The sequence below is a fragment of the Oryzias melastigma genome, linkage group LG15 (assembly GCF_002922805.2).
Source record: "Oryzias melastigma strain HK-1 linkage group LG15, ASM292280v2, whole genome shotgun sequence".
Taxonomy (NCBI): Eukaryota; Metazoa; Chordata; class Actinopteri; order Beloniformes; family Adrianichthyidae; genus Oryzias; species Oryzias melastigma.
In genome coordinates, this window is record NC_050526.1 from 17737090 (window position 1) to 17764239 (window position 27150).

The window sequence follows — 27150 nt, forward strand, 5'->3', positions numbered from 1 at the left end:
TCAGACAGCTCTACAGAAGGATGAATGTGCTATATAGTAGGTATGTGACAAAAATAAAAATATTCAGTTGATTGCTTTGATCTTTATGTCAATGGAAATTGCTAAAAGAAAACTTTCCAATGCTATAAAGATCGTTCAGATAGATCAAAGAATAAGACATTTAAGGGATTTTAAGTGATCACAAGAAGGGTGTGATTTTACTCATGAATTAACAACAAAACAGTTAATTTTTTGTGACCAGAAACAAAGATTAGAGTGTTCAAAGTGTCATAACTTTCTCATCACTTGTACAATCCACGAAAGGACAAGACCTACAAGAATAAAATCACAAAGTTGGTATTAAATCAATATTTATTTCCATATTATCAAATAATAGTACATAAACCTGCTCCTGTATGCTTGCAGACATCGGTTGCAGCCAATCAGCTTGCTAAGTTCGGTCACGTGACCTCATGTTCAGTTCTTGGACACAGAGGCTTGTGAGCAAAAAAAAAAACAGTACCAGCTAATTGTTATTTTCTCATGAAATTGGCTGGAGATGAAAATTAAAACAACAGTGATCGATTAGTAGCAAAATTAGACAATTAACTTATCTTTAAAAAGCTGACGAGTCAAAAGCTGGGATCAAATTTTACAGGTGTGTGACAACTAACAGGACTTAAACTTTCCCCTCCAAGACAAATTTTCAAACTGTTGACACTTCCGTAAACACATCACTACCAAATCCAAGTCCCTGATTGGTCAAAGTTCAACCAGGTCAAACGTTGAGTGGCTGTTTTTGTTCTGAAAACCTGTGTAGCTACGCGTGAACAGAGGAATGCTGACCCGCTTTACACGCGTTTACGTAGACTTTTCATTTGTTGTGTCCGCTTAAACACAGTGTGAACGTAGCTTTACCTTTTCACTCACACATAAAGAAATGACTTATTCCCAAATCATCAGATTCATTAGCTCTGATATCACTGATGCTAGATGCTGACTTCCTGCCTTATTAGCAGCACTCAGTCCCTCTTCCCCTTTCACCCCATGACACCCGATCCTGGCCGGGATAGATCTGCTGCCGCTCATCCTCATGCGAGCTGGGGCTAGCTTCTGTTTAAATCCAATAAAAGGACACTCTAACTGACCTGATCGCGTAGGGCGTTTTTGCCAGATATTTGATTAGCAAAGGCATCCGATTCAATGATGCCCGGCACAGAGGATAAATAAGTGACTGAGCAGAAAATCAGATCAGAGCAGTCACTAGTTCCAACAAAACGGCTCTCTACCTCTGACCAAAGCTTTTAATGAGCTCGGCTGCGTCCTGTGATGCATGGAGGAATGTAGAAGGGATGAAGACGGGTTAGAGTGAACGAGAAAAATCACAGTTTGCCATGAAATCACAACGGAAATTCAATTTGCATCTGTGGTTCTTTTTCCTGCTGTTTGTTTTCATTTAGTGCCTCTCAAAGGCACGAGTGTAGCTGATTTAAAACATGATTGCGGCTCTTGCTTGTTGAGATTTTCTTTTTTTCGGCTAAATTGCAAACAGAGATGTTCAAATTAGAAGCAGACGGGCTGCTGAGTTACACAACGTCTTTTTCAAGGCGGAAACCGGGTGAAGTTTTATGATGTTTGTGGACTGAGTCAGGAAATTAGGATTTCATAATTAGACACAGTTTCATAACAGTCATGATTCATTAAGTCTCAGCATCAAAGAATGCTAAACACAACAGTGGAATAGATTTGGATCATTTCATGTTGTGTTTCCTCTCTGGAATATGCGCCACGTCAACCCGACATCCAATCCTAACCGTAGTCCGATTATGAGATCTAAAAGGATTGTCAAAAAATAAAATATCAGATTGTTATTTAGTCTATAATAAATACACCTCAAACAATGCAACAGTTTATTACCTGGAAATCCAAAATGTGAAATTACATTAAATCATTACAAACAAAATTTAAAGTCTGTTGTAATGTTGATTATTGTAGCTTAGAGGTAACAAAATTCTTTTTTTTTTTTTTTTTAGAAAACTAGACTATTATAAAAAATTCCATCTTGGCTACTCAAAGTGTCACATTCAAATCACCCAATTAACTCAAAGCACTTGAAAAGGTTCGGTGAGCCTTTGGATGGAGTCTGAGGTTGTGTCCGAATCATAAACTGTATACAGAGATGGACAGGGCAGCTGTGACATCACACAGAGCAAATGCCTTACATCTGGCTCCAGAGAGATGAAGCCAATTCAGTCGTCCTTTTTCCATTGGAGTCAACTTTTTTATCCGGAATGAGCTTCTACAAAGTTTACACCCCTTTCAATGAAAGCAGCTCAGGAATCTGTCAATCAAACGTTGGAGGTGGGGCTAACGAGAACCACATGCCTTTACTGAGACCTCTAATTGGTCAGTTCATTACTAACATGAATGAAGTAAAAAAATTAAAATGAGATGATTTTTTTTTTTCGTTTCCATGGTACTAGAGGTGATTTCTTCTTAAAATTCAAGATGGCGGCCTCTTCTCAAGGTCAAAGGTCAACGAAACTTCTGTGGTGGTTGTAGCCTTAAGCTGGCTACATGTGCATGGAATTTCATCAAAATCGCTCGACTAAAGTTTCCTTTTCCCATACTGTGTGAAAACGTGAAAATTGGCCAATCTCAGACTTTGCCAAAAAATGGCCGCCAAGCCGGGAGTTTTGTGGCCATCCCATAATAATTTCAAAGCCTCCTTTGGATATCACCTTTGGTTTCTTTAGTGAATCATGAAGAAAAAAAACTTTTGGCACCATAAGCGATTTTCTGCCTATTATTTTATTTTATTTTTTTTAATGGCTTTTCTTACCGTGATGTCATCATTTCAGCGTTGGCGTTCATTATGCCTAAAATCCATTTTCTCATAGGTGTGTGCAAATTTTGGTGAGCTTTTGTGCATGTGACAGGTGTCAAATTTTTGCTCAAAGAGTCAGAAAAAAAGAAGAATACAAAAAACAATAATTAACACTACGATTATATTATATATTTGGACGCTTTGAGGTCTTTTGAGCGCTTCTTTGACCTTTTTTTATATTTTATTTTATCCATTGTTGTGAAAATGATGTGGTCCTTAAACTCCATGACTGCTGCGGGCCATAAAAATTAATATTACCAAGATGTTGACAAAAAGATATCAGGTTATTCTGACCAAGAGAATGACTAATAGCTGTTTATTTCTTTACAGCATTCTGTGGAATTTCAGTTTATTGGAGCCATTTCTTCCCATTTGGAACGCCAGAGTAAAGAATCACTCAGTCCAGTTCCTATAAACTGTCAATGGTTCAAATTCCCTCAATACTCACTGTTTAGTCCTCTATATATGGAATATGCCATTTTTGGGGGGTGTCGGAATTAACAATTCCAAATTCCAGTGTCTAAATTTCAACAACACACTCCGTTTGATCATTTTTATGCATTTTTATGTGAGTTTTGGCATCAGAACACAGGATTTTAGATTTTTATTTTGGGAGGTTAGTGAAGTCATATTTGGCGTTAGAGAACATTTTTAAAAAGAATGAAGAGAAGTGATCATGGTGTCCAAGGGCACAAGATAGTCCCTCATTTTATACTGTTTTAGTAGTGAGAGAGTATTAAGGAAATTCAGACAAAGCCCTACTTCTTTTTTTTTTTAAACATCACATATGGCGCCATCAATACAGACCTAATAAATATTAAAATGTATGGAGACGTTTTATGACTCCACTGTGTTCTGATGATTAAACCTTTGAGGATTTAAATACATTTTTTCACTTTAATAATCATTCACATGTAATGTATTACGGTATATATTTGCTAGTGAACATTAATGCACTTTTTTTTTCTTTTTGGATTTAGTAACAAAGAACTTTTCCCACAGGATTCGACTCTATTGCTCATCCAAATGCATTGTGGTCTCCTTTAAAGCCTCTGCTAAGACCTAATCCAGTCCAATCGTTCTATTCAGGCATGTCAAAGGTCGCCAGCAAGTTGAAAATCCTGAAATCTCCAAGAGAGATGGAGCATTTTACATCTCACATCTCAAATTTGAATGTTGCTGTGAGGTGAATGAGTAAATAAACGGTAACATGATGGAGTTCTTTCTAACAGGCATGTGCATCCATCGAGGGTTTGCTTCTGCCATAACTCAGCAGCAAATCCAGTATCTCTTAATGGTGCTAAATGGTACCATTACTCTCTGCCGCTCAGAGGCTGCAGCACATTTGTTTTCTGTCAGTGGTTTTAATGCAGCACATTCAACAGTGCTTTATGGTAAAATCTGAACACTCTTAAAATATTAAACCCTTTAATATATGGGATGTTGCAAAGGCGTTGTAGCAAAGATGCTTTATGTATATCCTGCTTTGGTTTTATTGCATATTGAAAAAGTTGTGGATTTCAAAGTTTGTAGCAAACATGCACAAATACAACACAATTCTGTGTGATGTGATGGCAAAACTAATGAGGGTTTTGAGTTGGTATTTCTGTTCATGCTTGAGCTGTTTTATTTGTGCTTATGTTCAAGGAAAAAATAGACATAAAAAGACATGTTTTAATAAGAAACTTCTCAAATAAAACTTATTGCAAACCCTGTATGCATTTTATATAAGTTATAAATACAGGAAATATGAATTAGGTAAAACATTTCATAAGGAAAACAGCGTACGTAAAACTAAGGATTTTGACTTTTTATAGAGTTTCGTTTTAAAAATCTGTAACGCACACAATAAAAGTCTGTTTTCTTATTACAGGACTTTTCAAGATACTTTAAATGTAAAGATTTGGCGTTCTATGTTCATGGAGTTTTGCTTGTTTAAGCTCTTTATCATCCACATAAACAGATTGCACAAAATTGTGTTTATTAAAGTAACTCATCTGTTTCGATTTTTACTAAACATTAGCCTACATGCTTACAAATTGCATGTGCAATTCTCCATACCACCCTTTGCTTCTCAAAATTACATATGTATTATCGGCGGTTCCAGCTGACTTGATTTCTAATTTTTTATTCTCTTCGTTTAAACTGACCATTTTCTGGATAGATCCCAAAAGCACTGCAGCATCAGCGAAGAGTGGAGCAACTTTCTGACTGTGATTTAAATATCCACTGGTTTTCAACAGGTTCCACTGCCAAAACATGCCACATGTATTATTTTGGCCACTGTGATTATTATGAATGACTTTTGTTTGTTGCAATTATCAAGCTTGTGGCACAAAACAAGTGTGCATAGAAAACTGAAATCCACGGGGTATTTTGACCAAATTTGGAGCCGTGGTTAGCTGAAATGACAGCCAGTGGAAAGGAATAAATTATCTACCCTTTTTCCCCTCAAAATGACTTTAGTAATCTGCATCAGCAGGCACAGATGCATGCTGTAGTGAATTGTAACAAATATTCTCCAAGAGACAGAATTTAGAATGAAACAACAACAAACATAAACAACAATACAATCTCTTTCTTGTTTTTCGAGGTCTTGAAAGTGATTAATTTCAGCCAAGATTACATCAGGCAAAAGGAGGAAGATTACAAGAACCATCTAATGCAAAAAATCCTTAATATCCATATTCCTCCCAATTCTAAAAAATATTTTTTTCCTTTGAAAGAAATCAATTAATCCATTATCTTTGATAGGGTTTTAACACAATGGGTGTTATAAACAATCATAATACGCAAAAAAATAAATAAATAAATAAATAAAAAAATAGCAAAAAAAATGGTATTTTTGATACAAAGATTTGTCTGTATTAAAATCTGTTTAATGTGAATAAAAGATTTGGGCAATATTTTGTTTTTGATACTTTATTACAGACTCAAGGTCCATTTGCCACAAAGACGCAACAGATAAAAGACTTAATATATACTGTGTATATATATATATATATATATATATATATATATATATATATATATATATAATAAAAATGTAAAAATAAAATAAATAAAAAGAGACACTCGTGATAATACAAGTATAAAAGCCAATATAAACAATTATGTAAAATTACCAAGTATCTTAAACTTAAAAAAACTCAAAAAAATTGAACTTAAAATGTAAAAACTTAAAAATTCCTTACATCCCCTTAATATTACATAAAATATGGTCCAAGTGATAGTTATTGTAGAGTCCAATACACTTTGATAGTTAAGAATGATCACTTTGGCCTCAAATGTAACACTTTGTCCCAAAAAGCCCCACAGTCCAGCGGTCCCTCCAGTCCCTGCTAGATCAGCATGGAGTCAAGGCCACGAGGACCGAATGTTCATACACGTCCATCTTTCACAGCCACGAATAAAGTCACAGTTGGTTTCAACGCAGCTGCTCGACTGTCTCACAGACGCGTTTCAAAGGTGAAATGAGTAAGACTTGTGAGAAGGAAAACTCTGACGTCAACTCCCACATAAGGAGCTCTCATGAATGTCTGTGGTCTGACACTCTGGTGAAAAAGATCCTCGCAAATTTAAATACTGTGAGGATCTGGAGTTCTGTCGTCATGGTTACCTGTTCTGATTGATGCTGGACAGAATTAAGTTCAACCTGAAACTATTATAGAATGATATCCTACTTTAAGCTTAATATGGTCTCAGTCCAGATTAAATGAATACATGGGAGTTACTAGAGCTGGGAATTCCAGGGTAACTCAAGATACGATGCGATTCACGATACATGGGTTGTTATAACCAATAGTATCACGATAAGGCAAATATTGCAATATTCAATATATTACCATGGTAATCTCTGATATGTCCCCATTTTGTAAACAAATACATAGTTTTGTTTTCCCCAAAAGCTTTTTTTAGAACAATGTAAACAGGATATATTCATTTAACGTCCTTTGCAAAAGTAAATTAAAATGATCAATAACTACTAATGTGTTTTATTATAATAAATGACACTTTAAGGTAACAAACAAGCAAAGCTCCAATTAAAACCCAAAATGGAAAGTATATCAAATAATGTCATCACTGCAAAGAATAATAATGGCGGAAATAAAATTCACAATGTAGTATTTTCATTAATTTTAAATGTAATACAATCTTTTAAAATAAGAATATTTAGATTATTGTTACGGATTAATATACATGATTTGTGTGTGGATGTTTTGAAATTTGATTACATCAATGATATCAATGATCCTTTATAACTTGAATCTGTGATTGTAGAATATAAATATTTAATATTAAGTCCTGAACCGGATATTGATAATTCATGTAGAGAAAATGGTATGGTCGAGCCGGGGTGGGATTATATAAGTTCGCTTCCTCCCACTGCCTTTCGAGAGATCTATAGATGTAATTCAATGTGATGTGTTTTTCTTTTCATGTATTAATCCAGACTGCTTGACATAAACCATTTCATTCATTCATTCAAATGTTATGTCTGATCATTTTGTCCTTCCTTTATATTTTTAATTTCCTGCACTTCTCTTTTAATAAACAACCCCTTCAGTAACGTGCTCCACGTTTGTACCACTAGCATACACACTTATTAAAACAACGTAACTGCTACGCTAGTGGACCTCTCTGCTAGAATATGGTATATTTTAGTACTGTGTTTGGACAGGTTACTGGTGTTACCACCCTTCAAACCACATTTTTCCTATGTTAAAGACGGAGCACGTTGTCTGCATCTACTTAAGAAACACTGCCACTCTTTGGACGTTTTTGCTCGCGGTCGCTATGCCATCCATGTGCGTTTGTCAGCGGAGAAACATGAGTGGCCCCTCCCCCACATACTGCAGTAGTAAAAGCAGCGAGGAAAGACGAAGAGGGGTAGTGCACGCCGTGTCCGAGTAGTTGCCGCGCCACTACGCCAGCACCGTTAATACTGTTAAGGCTAAAAACGTAACAGTCGGTAAAAATTGATGATGCAGCACCAGTATCAAACATCCTCACATTTCACTGTCATCCTCGCAGGAAGCGCCCCCTGGTGGACTTCTATTTTAAAAAAATTATTAAGGGATAGAGGAGATCTGGAATGTTTTTTGAGTTGAAATATCAGTTCACCATACCGATATTTTGTCCCACCTCTACTAGTTACCCTATAAGGATTTTCACTGGTTAGCTGCGGTGACCTATTTAGGAAGGAAGGTTGTTTTATTTTTCTAAAACAAAATACAAGTTTATAAGTTTCACAAAAGTCACTGTAGTACGGAAGCCGAAAACAGCCCGCCCTACATTTTTTTAATCGTTTTCTAGTTATAACAAGATAATCAAGAATGGAGAATGATGCGTCCCCCTCTTCCTTTCCCGCACGTAGACACCGACAGTTCACCTGTTTGAAAACACTCCACAAAAGTTGTTCTTACTCTATTTTTTATTTATTAGGGGATGTATGCTCTTTAAACGTCTTAACTCAGTCTCATGCACCAACCCCTCCCTTAATTTCCCCCGAAACCCGAACAAACATTGACAGATTGACAGAATTCAGGTCTGCCGAGCATGTCTGCATGGTGCGTTCACTGACCTCCGAACATCAGCGGCAAAACAAAGCAGTTTATGAGAGAAAATGTCAAACATCAGCAATGATCCATATATAATCAATTGAATAAATAGTGTCGACATTTTTTTCTTAAAAACTTCTTTGTTTCCCTGAGGTTGTATACAAGTGACAAAAGCATAGTAGTGGATTGAGCTGGGCCGAGCGGCTGTTTGGGTCTGCTAATGTCTGGAGTTCATTGAACGCATCGTCAGCGCTGTGGTCTGTCAATCAACGTGGTTGAAGGTTTGGGGGGAAATAAAGGGAGGAGGACTGGAGGATGAGACGGATTCATGGCGTTTGAGGAGCGTAGACCCAATAATAAAATAGACTAAAAACAACTTTTGTGGAGTGTTCTTCTGCTGTTTTTCTTGTTCAACACTAAATAAATTTAAAACTTAAAACAGATGAAGTCCCTGCATCTCCGTGGGGGAAAGAGAGTGCGGGACTCTTCCTTCTTCATTAATGATTATCACCTTATCACAAGAAAAACTTTGTTTCCTCGTTATAACGAGTTCTTATCTCGTTTTCTCAAAAAGACAAAGTTCGTTTTCTCGATATTATCTCGTAATCATGAGAAAACAACCACAAAAAAGTAGGGCAGGACGTTTTCAGCTTCCGTACTTTAGAATGAATCCAGCCAGGACTTTTAAACTCTGTGTCCGTCTACTCGAATAACTATGTAGATTTGCTCCTTAGCCATGTTTGCTTTATGGGATTTTTTCTTGTTTGGATCAGATATATTGTAAGGATCATAATCATCTCTCAGAGTCACTTCTGGGTTGGTGTCAAAAGCCTCAAAGGTCATAGGGCCGGACGTCGAGTCCTTCTCATGTTACACGCTGGCTTGTCTAACATGGGGCTGAGATTGGCGTCAGTGTGGTAATTATAAGATCACCTTTCAACCAGTAGATATATGGAGCTCTGATAATGCAGCATTAATGGGAAATGCATATGAGAGGAGCGATCGATGGACAAATGACCTGATATGAGGTGCAGGACTCTCACTAAACATTTATAAAAGAGGATATGATGATTAGAATTAAATTTGTAATTATATCTCCACTACATACCACTTAAAAATAAGTCAAGCTGTAAAAATAAACTCCACAGGTGTGTTATTTTCTTTTCACATATCCCCTATTTCTTTATAAAAAGAGATGTCAACCATCCATCCTCTGCTTTACACAAATATATTTGGTTTGGTTTGTTTTTTCCTCCAGTTTCTCTCAGGTTCAATCTGTCAGTCAGTTTCCGTGCGGTGGACATTTTTGACTGTAACGTAGCGAGTCTGCCTGCCTGCACTCCGCTGTTTCTTCCTTCGTTTTGACACTTCTCAACTCCATCCATCAGCACGCGGCGTAAAAGCTGCGACAGTCATCTTGAAATATCGCCGCTGAGAGTCTACTTCCATTTAATGGATCATAAGGCTGAAATGTGAATATTTAGTGTGGGTGGCTGCCACTTGGAGATTTAATCCGGCACTGCGTAATTGATAGAGAGACACTGGAAAACTCACAGATCATTAAATGTGATAGCAGATTTACCAAACACTTCTCAGAATAGTTTATGCCAGAGCTGCTTATTCTGCAGGGAGACAGTTCCTGAAAACTGCAGATGATGATGATGATGCAGATGATACCAAGAGGTGTTTTTATTCAAACACCTTAGATAGAGATAAAACACTGTAAATTCAAGAAGATCATACCTTTTTTCTAATAAGCTGTTAAAGAAAATATCAAAACTTTTGGAAAATAAAATAGTATTAAAATCACACAATTATTTGGATAGATTCCATTTTCTGTCTCACAATCTGTGGTTCAAACTGGAGGCGTCATGTAGCTTTTCTGTAACATTAGCTCATCCGTGTCACTTTCAGAATGACGCAAGTGTAAAGTCCAAGCTGAGGCATTGACGGATGGCGTGCGATGTTGGTACGTGGATGACACCGCGGAGAGGGACGTGGCGTAAAAACTGTGACAGATTCACAACCAAAGAGTCCCAAAAATGTCTGCCTGTTACATTTAAGCATAGAATTTAAGAGCATTTAGAATACAACAACTCATACAGACTCATGTTTTATACGTCACTTGATCTACTTTATGATCTTGCAGGAATGATATGTGTCCCGCGTCATTCAAAAGTCTGGAATATTGAGAGGCCATATGGATGTGGAAAATTAAGTGTGAACAGTCGCTTTGAAAAACAAAATAATATTGTGTGAATTCTTAGTAAGCATTCACACTGTAGTGATTCTCCTGATCCTTTCCAGACATTTTTTTTTACACGTAAAAACTCAATCACACTTTCAGAGATTTCATCAATCTTGGTATCAAAAAGTTCAGCTCGTTCAGAACGTTACTGCTTGTATTTTTTGTGTCATAGTTTTTGAAATATTAAGCAAAATATGTCCCATATGAAATAAATGAGAAATTTCAAAATTTTAAGTAGATTATCCCTTAAATATATTCATGGGCTGTTTTCGTTTTTTATAGTAATATTGAATAATATTGAATTTACCTAACATGCTAACGTTTTGGTCTTATTTTGTTATCTCCTGAGGTTTTCATAGGCTAATTTAGAGTTTAGCTTCTGTTTTAGCAACAGGCTAACATTTTTGGCTAATTTAGTTTACTGACAAATTTTAGACTATTTGTAGCTTAGCTATGATTTAAGTAATGTGTTAGCTTTTTTGGCTAATTTGGAATCTACTAAGGTTTTTTGAGCTAATTTAGAGTTTAGCTAATATTTTAGCATCATGCTAACGTTTTGGGCTAATTTGTTATCCACTGAGAGGGGGGCGGTTCACATCGTGCTGACATCAACCGCCCCCTCCAGGAAGAGTTTGCTCTACCGTCCCCAGTCTAACACCAACACTCCATTTCTCCAAACAGGTGTTTGTTACTTTAGACGCGGGACTCCTAAAATCAAAAACCGCGTTTAAAATCTTACAAACACACACAATGAAGAGTAAGTTTCTCACACATGTACTGTTGTGTGTGATTGATTAAAAGAAGCAGTCAACAAAACGAGATGGTGGCTTGATGAGCAATTGCCCATTAAGAATAATTAAACCACCGTTTGTTTATTTTCTGCCAAAAACTGAGAGCAGATTGACATTAAACTCTTAAAGGAAAGATCAGTAAAGCAGTCCTTTTTTGTGCCAAATTTTTTTCGAAATCAAAATATATAAAGTATCCACAGTTGCAGACGTTTTTAACCTTTTTCTGATTTTATGTTCTTTTGTTAAGCACTTTGTGATCCGTTCTGTGAAAAGTGCTATAGAAATAAAGATTCTTCTTCTTCTTTTATGGAAAAGTCATAAACTGTTAACCTAATGTAAAATGGCCGGATGTATTAAAGAGAAATATTAAGTTCTCTGCCACTTTTCCGGCAAATATAAGTGCGTCCAATGCTAAAGTTTGTTGTTGGTCGCACATATTAAGCCAACCTTAACCACAACAAAGTCACTTTCACAAAATTTATAGAACCAGTTTGTTTGTCTTTCAAGGTAGTTCTGAAACAACTTCCTAAAAGACAGATCTTTACCACAATTGAAGAACTATTCTGTGGGAACTCTGTGATGTGTTTTTGGTTTTTTTGTATTTGTACTCATTGGGTTTCTAACAGAAATACTTGTTAGTTCTATTACCCCCTAAAGCTGCAGATCTCAATCTAACCACATTGTGTTAGATTATTTAGGGATGGGTACCAAAACTATGTGCCAAGTTGGTACCGGTACCGACAGATACAGCATTACCAGTACCGTATAAAAAAACGCAGATTTTGGTGTTACATTTCAAACGTGTCGATGACTTTTATTCTTTTCAGTTTTCTCACAAATCCTTTTACCTTTCCACTGATTGTGAGTCATAAAAGAACGGGTGAGGTCGAGAAGGTGCACGGAGCTTCAATCGAAACGCTGAAGGCAAAGCGAGCAAAAGTTTGGCCGTACCTCACAGGAAACGGTTCTGATTCAGTGACCTGCTGGATGAGAGTGACCTGTAAAATGCCCCAACAAAAGCCCATCGTCATGGCGATGAGTGCTGGAATACGTTTACTTCAGAACCATTGAGGCACCACAACCATTACTAAAGTGCCCGTTCGGCACCAGATGAAACCCAAATGGTTCTTTTCCAACTTATAAAAGAATCAGCTTAAAAAGAAATGTTCTAAAAAGAAAAAATATGTTTCATTTAAAGTGTTTTGCATCTGATGTCATAACTAGTCGAGTAAAAACAAATGGAGGATTTGCTGTTCGTCTGATTTAAAAGTCCTCCTTACCTGGATCTTGATTGGCCAACTGAAGTTGGACACGTACACGAAGAAGGTGATGTTGTGGTGAAGCTTGAAGTTGAACTTCTCGCATGAAAAACTGTCTTTGTGTTCCTTGATGTTGGTCCTCACTATAATGGGCATCTCTTCACCAGAGATGGTTCCAGCTGAAAGCAACAGAAATATTGTCGTTTAATGTTCTCAGCTGGAAAAACAGCAGGACTTAATCATGTTAAAACATGAAAGGACCCAGAAAAACTAATGGCAGACACATGCTTTGCTTAAAAGGAAGAATAGAGCACATTGTTTCATTATAATACTGGTGCTGTATTATAAGGTGCATGAAGTAAAACAAAACAGCCAATTTAGTCAAACTTTATTTCACTCATTCACCACCAGTTGAAGCACAGTATGTGTCGCTCAGCAGGACTCCTCACAACGGTCGCCACAACGCTCTGAAAAAAAATCTGTTTTTCTACCAAACTTGGACTAAAACATTTTGACAGATTTTTTAAATGTCATCTACCATTAAAATTGTTTCAATCTCAGTAAGGTTCACCAAATCAAATGACGCACTGAAGATTTTTAAGAAAATTACAAATTTTTAAGTCAATAAAATACAGTATGTTGCAATAACAACATTAGCTGTGTTTCCATTGACAAGGGAATTGAACAAATTGGATTTGCAATAATAAATGTGCTTAAGGGAAAGACGTCAATTAGAAAAAAAACTAATTTATTGAAAAAAAAAAGGTTTTCCGCTTGGAGGAGGTTTTTTGAGGCGTATCAAAATTTTGTATTTGTTATGATCTAATGTAAAAAGTAAAATTGTGTTTGTTTTTTTCATTTCTAGAAGTTATCCATATCAAAATGTAGCTAAGGTGTTTATATTGTGAGGACACCAACAGACATGACCACTGAAACACTTTGAAAGAGTGAGTGTCTGTGTTTATATACTCTATATATGTATGTAAAAAAAAATAAAAACAAGGAAGAAGAACAAGAAAACTAATAACAGGAGAAATTGATAAATTATTAACTAATTCAATATTTTGAGAACTTCCGAACTTTTTAAAACAAAATAGGGAAACCTAGATCCAGAGTGAAAGTCTTTTCACGACACGGCAGTATATCAGGTGGAGCTGGTAAATCAGAGCTTATCCATGAGTTCCAGCACATTTCACAGCTTTATCAGCAGTTTGGTTTCAATGCTGGAGGTCTTCTGATAGCAAGAACAGAATATTCTCACTTCCCTTTTTTTCCGTTCTATTAAGCCCTCTACAGTCTCCCTACAATCATGCTAACACACACAACACCACACAAACCACAGGGGCGCCGAGCCACACGATACGGACTTAATGCTTTTCTTTCTTCATCAGAATCAAAAGGGAGATCGTATATGAACATCCATGAAATTCAGAAGAACTTCTGTCAAGAGAGGGTGTTCCTCAGAGATGAGTAGGAAGTGAATGATCCGTTATACTTTGGGAAAAACGCCCACTAAGACGGAACATTAATAATTATGTGATTAAAGAGTTACAGGGACACACTCAACATTTTATTATTTCACAACTGAGCTTACACTCAACAGTGGTTTGGTGTAATAGATTTTTTGAAAAATCTGGGATTGTAATAATAGCCGAGCAGACATACTTACGAATTGCACCGTAAATGCTGAAACCTAAAACCCTTGTGTCTGCTGCTTTACTGTTCGATTTACACAATGTTATCACTAATTTTCTAACTTTACATTTCAGAATATCCTAGGAAGAAAAAAAAACAGGCCAATTTGATGCAGATCATTTTGGTGAAGTGGAAGGAAAGTAAAAATTTAAAAATTATATTTAAAGCAGGTTAAGTTTGACTTTTGACTTTAAGACTATGTTTATTTTTGTAACAGATTTAGTTAAAAAGTCATTAAAACTAGATATATAGCATTAGCTGCGATAATGAAAGTGTGATGCTGTAAGCTGAATGTGGCCACTGAAGATGCTAGTGTTGATAGCTAAAAATGCTGAAACCGATAAGCTTGCCAAAATGTTTAATTCTGCCAAAACAGCTAGCGTAGTGCCAAAATATTAGCTAAATGCCAAATTAGCCAAAAAAACTTGAAAAATGTCTAATTTTAACCAAACAGCTAACATAATGCTAAATTGTTAGCCAAACTCCAAACTTAAATAAGTCTAAATTATTAACAAAACAGCTAGCGTAATGCCAAAATATTAGCTAAATGCCAAATTAGCCAAAAACTGGAAAAATGTCTAATTTTAACCAAAACAACTAGCATAATGCTAAATTAGTAGCTAAACTCCAAATTTGCCTTAAGAACTTACAAAAGGTCTAAATTATTAATAAAATGGCTACCATAATGTTAAAATATTCACTAAAGTCTAAATTAGCCAAAAACTGGGAAATATCAAAATTAGCTAAAACAACTAGCATGATGCCAAAATATTAGCTAAATGCCAAATTAGCCAAAAAGCTGAAAAAATGTCTAATTTTAAAAAAACAGCTAACATAATGCTAAATTACTATCTAAACTCTAAATTGGCCAACAACTGGAAAAATGTCTAAATTAGCCAAAAACAGCTAGCATGTTGCTAAATCAAAATATTAATTCCAAAGTACCTTAAGAGTCAATATTTGCTGAAAATGTTAAAGTTTGAATAGGGTCTCTAGCTGAAAGTCTGCAGAGGTTCATAGGTTTCAAAGTGCACAAAGTTTTTGAAGAATTTAAGAATTTCTGATTCATTTCTTATGGGGCATATTTTGCTTAATATTTCAAAAACGATCATGTTTATGAATATTAAAAGTACAACCAGTAATGTCCTGAACGAGCTGAACATTTTGATAGCAAGATTGTAGCTGAAATTGCTGAGCGGGTATTTGATTTTTGTACCTGATATGTCATGTCATATTAATAAGTTATAGGGGATTTGTTGATTTTTTTTTTTTTAATAATGATTTCTAAATATTAACTTGGACCTCAAATACATTTAAGTTTCTGTACCATCTGTATCATCAGTCTATTTCTTCTGTTCTGACTTAAATAAAATATCAGTTTGTACTGGTGATTACTTACACATTATTCTATTATTTCTGTTTTTAAAACATTTTCTATGTCCATGCCATTCTGCTCTGAGTGTTACTCTGTTACTCTAAACATATTACTCAGAGTAAATTTTTTTTTTTTTTTTTTACTGCATGTCTAGTTTGTTTGTACTTGCTGTAAGGGTCCGCTGACAGGAAACCATCAGCATCTCCTGCCGTATTTGTGTTGAATTACATACTTAAAGACTTCTGTAATCTTTTTTCATTGTCGGCTGACAGCTCTGTGGTTGTGTTCATGTTTTGTGTCAATCCGCCGTGTACAGCAGCTTGTTAGCCTGACAGGAACCCACTTTTAACTGCAGACTCAGGGAGTAAGTACTTTTTGGGGAAAAGATTTCATAATTCCTATTCATGTGTCATATTTATTTACAAAGAGTTGCAAAAAATACAGATAAATCACATTTATAATGTAGATGAAAAACTTCCATGATCATCTGTCTCTAATTCTTAGCACTCGCCAAAAAGAAATGAATAAATAAAAACTTTACACTCCTAGAGTGATAAAGTCATGGCTGTCTGAGCATGTGGGGTTCACGAAAAACATCACTCCACACCTTCTACATGTTGAAAGACTTCTTAGGAAGTTCTCTGTTGAGGTCTTTGTAGTGTTTTGGCACCAGATCACAGCTGATTCATGCCAACGTTTATGTTTCCAAAGATAGTTTATTGCTCCCAGAGACTTGAGGTCAAACAGAAGATGGATCCCAAATGCAGCACAGCAGGAATGTTGTCCGTTTGAATCATAGACAGTGTATAGAGAAAACTGCACAGATCATCTCCTCCCCCTCGTGTTCCCAATAGGAAGTACCTGCTGGCCCTCACCTCGAACGTTCAAAACTTTTGCTTCGAGTGGAAGGGGTGTGGCTTTCCGACAAACTCACTCCTGATTAGCAAGAGTGGTTGCCATAGAAATGATGACTCAGACCGACTCGGACCAATCACTGCCTAATAACGTCGTCTGGTCCCAAAAAAGTCTATACAGTGAAAAATGCCGACTTAATTTATTTAATTTCTTTAGAACTGGAGGTATTTTCTATGGGTGACCTCATAGCCTTGCTTTGTCCATCTCTATATATGTCAATGATTTGGACACTGGTTGACCACATGGTTTGCATTTGGCCAACTTAACATGTTCTACAAGTACATTTGTTTCTGCATCCACATCATTCCTACACAAATTTTTTTATTACATTTTAGCTCCTGATATGAAAAAAAAGGTAATGTGACCTTTCCCCTCATCGTAGCAGCCTTCTTGATTGTGAAAAAACACTAAATAAAAAAAAAACTAAAAAGAAAATTTTTTTTGTTGCAAAAACTGATCAAACACAATGCATTGTGGTCTATATTCAAAAATGTATTGAGTATTGATGCACACTGGTTTTTTGCAAAGACTTCTGGGAAATTTCCAGTGTTGTGGATTTTGGAATTGGAGATTCGGACAGCATTACAAAATGGTGAACGCACTAGTGAGTAGTGAGGAAATTCTGACACGGCCAGAGTTCATATAATGAAAGTTAATTTGTTTTTATACTCTATAATGCATATACATGCATAGACATAAGTCAAAACACATTTTATATCCTACAAGTCAAGTCTGCAATTTTTGTCAAACTTCCAGAATTCAATTTTAAATTTTTCCAGTAAAATTTTTAAATTAATACAGTGTGATTACATTTTTACAAATTTACATAAGAATATAGTAAACTTGCCAAGTTTGAATAAATAGGAATTTTTAAACAATTAAATAACATGTTTTTAACCCCTTGATGCCTACTGATGGAAATACGCATCAAACCACTTGTGTTATAATCTGTTTCCTTAAAACAGAATCTAGTTACCTGTTGAGCTGAGAGACCAGGTGATGTTGAGATTGAAGTTGTTTGATGCATTGATGGACATGTCCAGGTTTTTGTTGGCCTGCAAAAGAAAACAACAACGAGGTTGGGTTGTGTTACTTATCTCAACACACTTTCATACAAAACTTGACGGATGTTCCAGTCTGGAGGGTTTTGCATTAATGGATAAATACTTTTAATTAACAACAAACAAAATGTATCTCGGAAATAAACTTAATCTGTGTTACAGAAATCAATGCTGAGAAAAAAATCTTTTTTTTAAACCGGAACCATTTTAGTGGAATTTTCTTTGCAGATGACACCATGGTTTTTATTCAAGAAAAATTGTGCACAGACTATATTTGTGTGTTCAAAGTGGTAGAATGTGATGAAAAATAAACCTTTTAGGAGTACAATGTTGCAAAATGTCATAATAGTTGATTTCTTAAACAGATTTAAAGTATTAAAAGGAAAATTCAAAGACTAAAAACATAAAAGTCACATTTTAGACATGGAAACATTTTTTTAAAGTGGTAAACAGTTAAAACCACAATTGCTGTGGTAGAATAAAAATGTCAAAGTGGAATAATTGTTACATTAATAACTTAATTGTTTAATAACTGACATGATGTGAAAATCCATAGATGACAATAAAAAAAAGTGTCAATTATGAGTTTAAGAGGCAGATCATATAAAAATGTAAAAAGTATTTCTTAAAATTTGCCAGAAAGTTTTTGTTTGAGTATAATATACATTTACATTTTACACAATGATTAAATACAGCGTGAAACTGTGAATTTTTGTAATTTACATGTATTATGTGTAATCTAAAAATGCTTCGGTAGCTTTTAAGACTCTAGAAACATGTTTCGTGGTCCAGGCTTTACCTGTTCAGGTGTGGCCATGAAGTTGATGGCGGTGTAGTAGCGGTCGTCCTCCTGCAGCAGACTGAAGGTGAATTGGTAATCGATCAATAGGTTATCTGCAAAACAGAAGAAGTGAGGATAATGTTAAAAAAGTAAACTTCAATAAAGTTTATCCAAATGAAACCTTGGTCGAGATCACATCATAGAAGCTTTGACGTTTTGTCTTCAAGAGACAAGAACATACCGACTGAACGCATGAGGATAGAAATGGCATCCATTTGTTCTTTCAGGTTTCTTTCTCTGACAAGGATGCAGATCGATCAATAAAACATTAGTGAGATTCTAAATAATCATGTTCCTCATAAGAATAAATCATTTCTGACAGCGGCTCCTTTTCCATGTCTTAGTGTAATGACACTGATGTGCTGAGAAAATCTCAAAAACATCAACCTCTGGACGGACTCGAGAGGATCTCTGGGTCACCTTGTCAGTCTGGTAAAATGATTTGAGAAGAGGTTACAGTAAAGGTAACTTTTCTTAAATGATTCCTATTATTATTGTATGTTTGACTGCATGCAGGAATAAGCTGTGGTCACCATTTATGGAAATGATGGAGTGTGAAGCAGGTTCTTTTGGCCACAAAACCAGGCTACTACTAATAGGATCGCTGTAGATAGCAATATATATATATATATATAAATAAAATATATGATGCCTTCTGTGTGCTGTTTTAGCTAAAACGTATGCAGCTTAAGTGCTGCATCAAACATGTTGCACCCAAAACAAATGAGGGACAATGATCACATGTTAAACATGTACGTAATATTTTTTTCATATTTTGTTTAAGTTGTAAAAATCATCTCACTTGCTGGTTTTCCTAGAGTCATTTTTTTAGGAGTTTTTTCCTAACTGAGAAGGAGGGTCTAAGGCACTCGTGGTAATTCTATCCACCGTCCAGATCATTTGATTTTATTGTTAAAAAGTTACGGTTTTAAACTTTAAAAAATTGGCATTCTGCTAGCTTTTTTGACTATATTGGCATTTACTAAGAATTAGGCTATTTTGGAGTTTAGTTAATATTTAAGATACATGCTAGCTGTTTTGGCTAATTTAGGCTTTTCTTAAAATGTTTTTTAGGCTGTTTTGGAGTTAGGCTAAATTTACACCTAGCTATTTTGGTCAATTAAGGCTTTTGTTCAGTTTTTGGGCTATTTTGAAGTTTTTTTTTTAGCTACATGCTAGCTGTTTTGGCTAATTTAGGCTTTTTTAAAAGTTTTTTAAGCTGTAATGGAGTTAGGCTAATATTTATACACCAGTTGTTTTGGCTAATTTAGGTTTTTAAGTTTTTATATATTCTATATATAGTTTATATATTCTATTTTGAAGTTTAGCAATTATTTTTCAACTACGTGCTAGCTGTATTGGCTAATTTAAGTTTTTTTTTGTTTTGTTTTTTAGGCTAATTTGGCATTTAGCTAATATTTTAGCTGGCTGTTAGCTTTATCAGCATTTCTCAGCTATCAGTTTCAGCATATTCAGCTATCAGCACTAGCATCTTCAGCAGCCAAATTCAGCTTACAGCATTCTCACTAGCATTACTGTAGATAATGCTTTTTCTCATAATTATGTTAAAAAGTTACAGTTTTAAAGTTAAAAAAAGTTGTTGTAGAGTGTTCTATAAATGTTTATCCTATTTTGGATTTTCGTCCATTGTGTGATTGAGTTTGACGCCCCTGATGTAGCATATCTGAATAATTCAAACATAGGTAGTTCGTAAATGCCAGTTAACATGACGCAATTCCTAATAAAAGGGTACAAGCAGGAAACAGCATAGCTGCTCCGCTTCATCCAACTGTGATTATAATATCCTCCAGGGGATGTAAAAAAAGTGCTAATAATGACAGTTTTTATAATGTAGACTGTCAACATTTGATTAACCAATTTGGTGCCTAATAAGGTTAGTATCTGACATTAGAGTCCACAGAGTCCATCCGATCTAAAACTGCCGTTTTTCATCTTTTACATGCAGCTCAAAGAGGCTTTTTAGTTGTTATCAGAGGTACAAATACTGTGCCGTGTACCCAGATAGACCCACCTGTGCTGTTCCAGGTAATGCTCGGCTGTCTAATGGAGAGTGGCAGGAGTCAACGGAGAGGAAAGGAGGGATTTTCAGCTTAGCAAGCAGAAAAAAACTGCAGGGAAATGACTGAGCGAGAATGTTGGTTATCTCCTTCCCCTCAGCTGCATACATTTGAGCCGTCACCAAGACGAAAGCAAATTATGTTTGACAAAATTCTTGTTTTGTTCTGCCTTCATGGCAAGTTAGCCCAAACAGGAGATAACATCACATCAAAGACGACTTTTTTTTTTTTTCAAACCATCCCCTTCAGGCACAAGAGCTCTGCATGTATTTATCCCCAAAGAGATTTTTTTTCTATATTTTAAAATATGGATTTGTAGGTGAATTTATTTTGCTGTGCGAGTATTTACAGATGTGGAAGTGTAAGATCTAACACCCAAAGAAAACTAATTACACGAGTCCCTCTGTGTTTGAAATCAAAGCTATTAGGAACAAGAGCAAGGTTTAAAAGTTCATCTCGACTAATTACAAATCCCATCTGAGAACTTTGACAGCAGTTTCACTTTAGCAATCTCACCTGCGTGTACACACGTGCAGATTCTCACGTCAGATGAATTGCATCAAGGCATCCGTAAAAGTATTAACAATCCCCCGAAGAGCTAAAACAGAAATCGTCAATTTCTCAAGTTCACAGATGGGGGATCTTATTTCCATAACACCAACGCTGATTCAGCGAGGATGCTACAACACACCCTGACGTGGAATGAACCGACAGGACCCCACGTCCGGAACAAGATCTGATCCTGTTGGACAGAAACCCAAAACGAGCCCGAGCTCACCTGCAGAACTCGTCTGACACAATCTCTGATGGATGTTTCACCTTCTGCTGGTTTGTCACTTTCCTCGTGTAGCAACACAGCAAATGTGAGCATTAGTGGAGGGCTTTAAAAGTCTGCACCAGCAAAAAAAAACAAAATATCCAAAATAATCGCTCAACAAAGAAGAAGAAACACAAAGGTTAAAGAAGAGCTCAGGTCCAGGCTTGACTGACTGAGAAACATGGAGATAAAGAGTTTCAAGTCTTTTGAACTATTTTAAAAGCATTCCAAATTCTGATTATGTCATTTTAAGCCAAAATCTGAGCCATTTTCTAGGACATAACTTCTGGAGAGCGGCAGAACAGGACTTGCTGGTGCAGAGTAAGGCCGTCCCTCTTCCCGTCATCCCCGTTTACACATCTACAGCTTACAGCCTCTCACAATCCCAACCTAACATTAGGCTGGGATTGATATCGCTCACAAAAGTGGTGAGAGATATTAGAGCTATCCAGACGATTGTAGCTTTCACATCACAGCTAAAATCGTTTTTTCAAACAGCATTTTCTCTTGATTCACAACAATTTGAGTCATAAATACTCAAAGTGCAATTTTAATCTTATTTTTTTTCTCTTTAGTATTTATCCTCAATCATCAGAAAAAATCCACAAGAACATGTAAAAACACCAGTTTTATCAAAATAAGTCTTTAAAAGCAACAGTATTTATAACCACAAGTGTGCTAATATATTCTTCTTATTACTCTGGATGCGCAAAAAGGGCAAAACGTTCGACAAAAATTAACATGCAACAAAATGTCAGGATTTAAATTTAAAAATGAAGACCTGCTTTTCTTAGCAAATAGACTGTCATATTTGTCTAGAAACACTTTTCTGAAGGTTGTATGGTTCTTTTGAGCTGACTTTTTTTTTAAAATACAACTGTAGCCTTCCTTGTGGCTTCATATTTTGATAGCAAATTTAAAAAAAATTCATAACTGCGGAAGTGGAGTATAATCTATATTCATGTTAAAACCTTAAAGTGCACATTTCATCATCAGATGGATTGAAAATGGGAATGATTAGAAGCATGATATCTCATGAAGCCATGAACTGGATACCAAAGAGAGGAAGACGATGTGTCACCAAACATGCATCAAAACAAAACTGATAAGAGTTGACTGAGGGTGTTCAGACCCGGAAAGTCCTTTGGTCCAAACCGAGTCCTCTGAATTTGGTCCGGATTGAGTCCTGAACCTTGTGGTTGATCTGTGTTCAGACTGCTGTCAATTGAACACTTCTACTTCAAACCAAAGCTTGTAAACAAAATCACATGACAAAAATCTCTTCACTCATTGGCCAGGAATTACAAAGTTGGGACAAAGCAATGGAAGAATGAATAATGGAAGTTCTACACTTTGGAATCCTGCTCAGGATAGTTCACTTACTCGAACTTTATATTTTGCTGATCAGTCTTGTCAGTTACTTTTTCCCATCGGTTACTTTGTCTCGTCGGTTACTTTTTCCCGTCGGATACTTTGTCCCGTCAGATACTTTGTCCCGTCGGATACTTTGTCCCGTCGGTTACTTTGTCCCGTCGGTTACTTTGTCCCGTTGGATACTTTTTCCCGTCGGATACTTTGTCCCGTCGGATACTTTGTCCCGTCGGATACTTTGTCCCGTCGGTTACTTTGTCCCGTCGGTTACTTTGCTCCGTCGGATACTTTGTCCCGTCGGATACTTTGTCCCGTCTGTTACTTTGTCTCGTCGGTTGCTTCGTTTTGTTGGTAGCTTTGTGTCGTCCGTAGCTTTGTCTCATCGGTAGCCTGAGAGCAGTTCCTGGTTCCTGGTCCTGGACCAGAGTCTTCCTGGGTGTATTCAGACTGATTTTTTGTTCCAGATTATCAGATAAACAAATTGGTTCACTTCAACTGTCTTTAGTGAGAATACACCCCAAATCAATGCAAAAAAACTGCTCAAATTGTCCCAACAACCATCATTGCTGCTTTGACATGGTTTTACAGCTCAAATTATGACTTTAAATCTGTATAGGAGAGACGAGGACATCCTAAAACAACCTTTCTGAAGTCTCTTGGTGACATCAGTTTATGGTTCCTTGAGTGTTTGTCTCTAATTGTCTTTTAATTGCTGTTATACGAGGCTGTCAGTAAATACACTTTAATTCAGCTCGACTGAGCTTCCTAAGAGGCCTGAGGGAAGCCAGCGCTGCTGACAGCGAAGTGTCTGGTGTTAGCTGGCAGTTCAGCTGACTGCTGGTCCGAACAATAGAAGTGCGGGGACTCTCCGTGGCCGCTCCTAATGAGACGTCCCTTGTAGCGAGCTTTGATGAAATATGACAGTGGTTCATTAAATTGTCGTCCCGGTGATGCCTGCCTATAAATGCGAGCTCGACTGGGGGCAAACTCATTAAACAGCAAAGTTGCTTTTCATCAATTGACTCACGGTTCGATATGACAGCAATAACTGAACCAAAGCGTCGCTCCCTCTGCTTTTTCTTAGAAAATATTAGAAAGCTGATGTCAGGAGGTGGATACTGAGATCAATTTATCTAACAAATTAGATTTTTTCCCCTTCTCCACTTAGTATGTACAAATAAAGTCTCTTTTATTTCTTAGCTTTAGAGTTTAACAACACAATAGATTCTCCACAGTGAAGAAAATCATTGTTCAGATCTTGACTTTTATGGCCCTCTGTGCTTGTGTACAATCGGCTATGAAATAAATACTCACTACTTATTTCTATTAACTTAAGACATATTCTTTTGGGACTTTTTTTTTCAACTGAACAGAGCAGTTTACTTTAAACTAGGGGTGTGTATTGGAAAGGGTCTGGCGACGCCATATGTATCTCGATACATGTCTCACGATACGATACGCATCGCGATATATCCCTCGACTGTCCTGGAACGATTTTTCACGTTTTTTTTAGTAAAAAACTGCAGCTCCGTTTTCATGTAGAAATAAACACGTTTTTCACCGCTCATCGCCATGACGATATGCCTTTTTCGGATACACATAGCTTTGAACTATCAGGTTGCTATAGCTGTGAAGTTCAACAGAACCACAAGGCTGACTGAACATCTAACACAAGCTGGTCCTTGTGAGATCTTTTTGTTGTTTTGCCATAGTTGATTAATCAGGCTCAGTGTGCTGCCAACTAGTGGTCGGAGGTTAAGGTGGAAAAAAAAAGAAGACGTCGAAGGACTCTTATGAATAATTATTAAATATCGTCTTAACATTTTAAATCGATACAAGTATCGCCAAACAAAATATTGCAATATATCACCAAATCAATTTTCCCCACACCCTGCTTTAAACAGTTAAAAAGGTGTATAATTTCTACTTTTTTAGTGATTATATTTAAAATGTTTAATAAATGGACCACGTTGGTGCTGCTTCAGATGGAGTAGTGTTGGATGTTTTTATTTTTTTTATCATGCCCCACAGCAGTCCTGGACTATAAGGACCAGATTGTTTTCACAATTATTCATTCTTACTTTGCCTTTGAGTGTAAATTTGACTCAAAAAAACATGTACAACTCGTTGAAATCTAGTTTTGGGCCAAGTGAAGGTCCCTCAACTAAAAAAAAAAAAAAAAAAGATGACATCACATTGAGAAATCGTAAAAAAATAATAATGAAAAAAAAGAAAATCTCTTATGTGGCTCATAAATATATTTAAAAAAATCACTACTGAAACCAAAACAAATGTGTTGAGGACATCCAAAGAAAGTTTTGAAATTGGCCACAGGACCTACTGCTTTGGCTGTTATTCTGTGGCAAATTTAGAAATTTGTTGATTTTCACATTTTCTAACAAAATAGGGGGAAAAGTTTGTTTGAGAGAATTTTGTGAAATTTCACACCCATGTCACCCATCTTAAGTCTACAACCACAACCGAAGTTTCATTGAAGTTTCATTGAATTTTGACCTTGGGGAGAAGTCGCCATCTTGAATTTTCTTTAAAAAAATTCTGAAGTTCCATCTTCATATATAAACTCCTCCAACAGATTCCAAGCTATCGCCTCTTAACATTATTTTGAAAGTACTTGAGAAAAAAGTGTTTGATGTTACTCTTCCAAAACTTTAATGGCGTCCGTGTGGCAAGCATACAAAACAAACATTCTACTGTTTCTCTCACATTTTTAATAGGGATATTGTGAAAATTTAAAACATGAATCACTCGCTCAGGCTGAACAAAATGATGTGACATATTATTTTGATTATTTGTTTTCCTTTAACCACGGCCACTAGTAATGTGGCCGTGGTTAAAGGAAAACTTCCGTTGCCAAGGAAATCCAAAAGTTTACTTTTGCTGTTCCCTCTAAAAAGTACATAAACGTGTTTGTCACACAAAGGTGACTAAAACATAAAATGGTTGCTATGGAGATAAAACCAAAATAAAGGTGCTATTTAGAGAAAGGTGAATTTGTCACATGTAGCTCTAGGATGGTAATGGCAGGTGACGTGGTTCCTACATATACATATTGGGGTGGGAAAGTGGTGTCAACAGACCAGGTGTGTAGAAAATTAACAACGAGTGTGAAGCAACCACTTAGGAAAGGAGGTCGGGTCAAAGGTGGGTGGCGGGCACAGGAGTGTGGGGCTTGGCTTCTTTTTTTTTCTTTTAATAAAACTGCTAAGAGAGACTAACCAATCATCAGTTTCATGAACTTCATCATGGAGAACTTCACTGATTTTTTAAGACAAATAAAAATGTTTATTAGCATTGCTGTAGGTGATTGTGTGATATCTCATCTGAAGCCATTGAAACATTCCCGGTACAGAATATTTGCAGCCGTCTCTTCTCCTGCTGTTTGTTTTATGATCTTTGGCGGACATTACAGAACTTATTGAAGAAGATAAATACAGGCGCCTCTTTTCTAATTACCCCCTGGTTGATCGTAATGCTGAAGCACAACTAGGGTTATAAAATGCTAATAAGAGTCTACCTCTCAAAGCAAATATATTTCATCGTAAATATTTTGCTTTCAATCAAACACACTGTTTATTAAAGCTTACTTTATGGTTTTATGTACAAGAATGAAAGTGTATGTCAGTGTCAAAACAATGATCGCAAATCTTTTTTTAGGTTAATTTGAATCTTTTTTTTCTTACTTTTAAGGTTTTCATCAAACAAATAAAAAATGTGGGTTTTTCTAAAGGAAGACTTTGGTTGTGTGCAGTCATGTTTAGTTTTGTAGTCATTAAATGTTATTATTTATAAGAAAGTGATTTATTAATTAACTGAATGCAGTTATTTATAATAACACTGCTATTTATATAAAAAATGTATTTATTTAATCCTATATTGTCACTGAATATTCGTAAATAAGAAGTTAACATTTGATGTTATTGAATTAATCACTGAGTCATGAATTAAACTTTTGGTAAATGATATTGCTACATATTTAAAGTTGTAAAAATTCTCAAACAATGTATTTTGTTTAGGTTTTCCACCATACATACCAGACATTTTGCCGTCGCACATATCTCTTTCCTGTCTAAGACTCTCAAAAAGTTGGAAAATTAAAGTGTCTGGACCGGTGTGTGAAATCCTGCTTTGAATATTCTGTGGATGCTTTCCAGTATAATAATAATAATTTGACAAACTCCGTACATAAAACTACATCTGGTATACAGTCTGAACCCCACCTTTACAGTCGCCACATCATTAAATGGCCAGAAA

General features: G+C 36.0%; 1 protein-coding gene across 1 annotated transcript in view; it reads right to left on the reverse strand.

Annotated features, from left to right (window-relative positions):
• The window catches only part of atrnl1a (attractin-like 1a), a gene marked incomplete in the record, with an annotated part of 314489 nt that overhangs the window by 154342 nt on the left and 132997 nt on the right, over positions 1–27150 (reverse strand). The window contains 3 exon segments of the mRNA XM_024297455.2: positions 12747–12904; positions 17687–17765; positions 18571–18665. Coding sequence (XP_024153223.1) covers positions 12747–12904; positions 17687–17765; positions 18571–18665 — 332 coding nt within the window.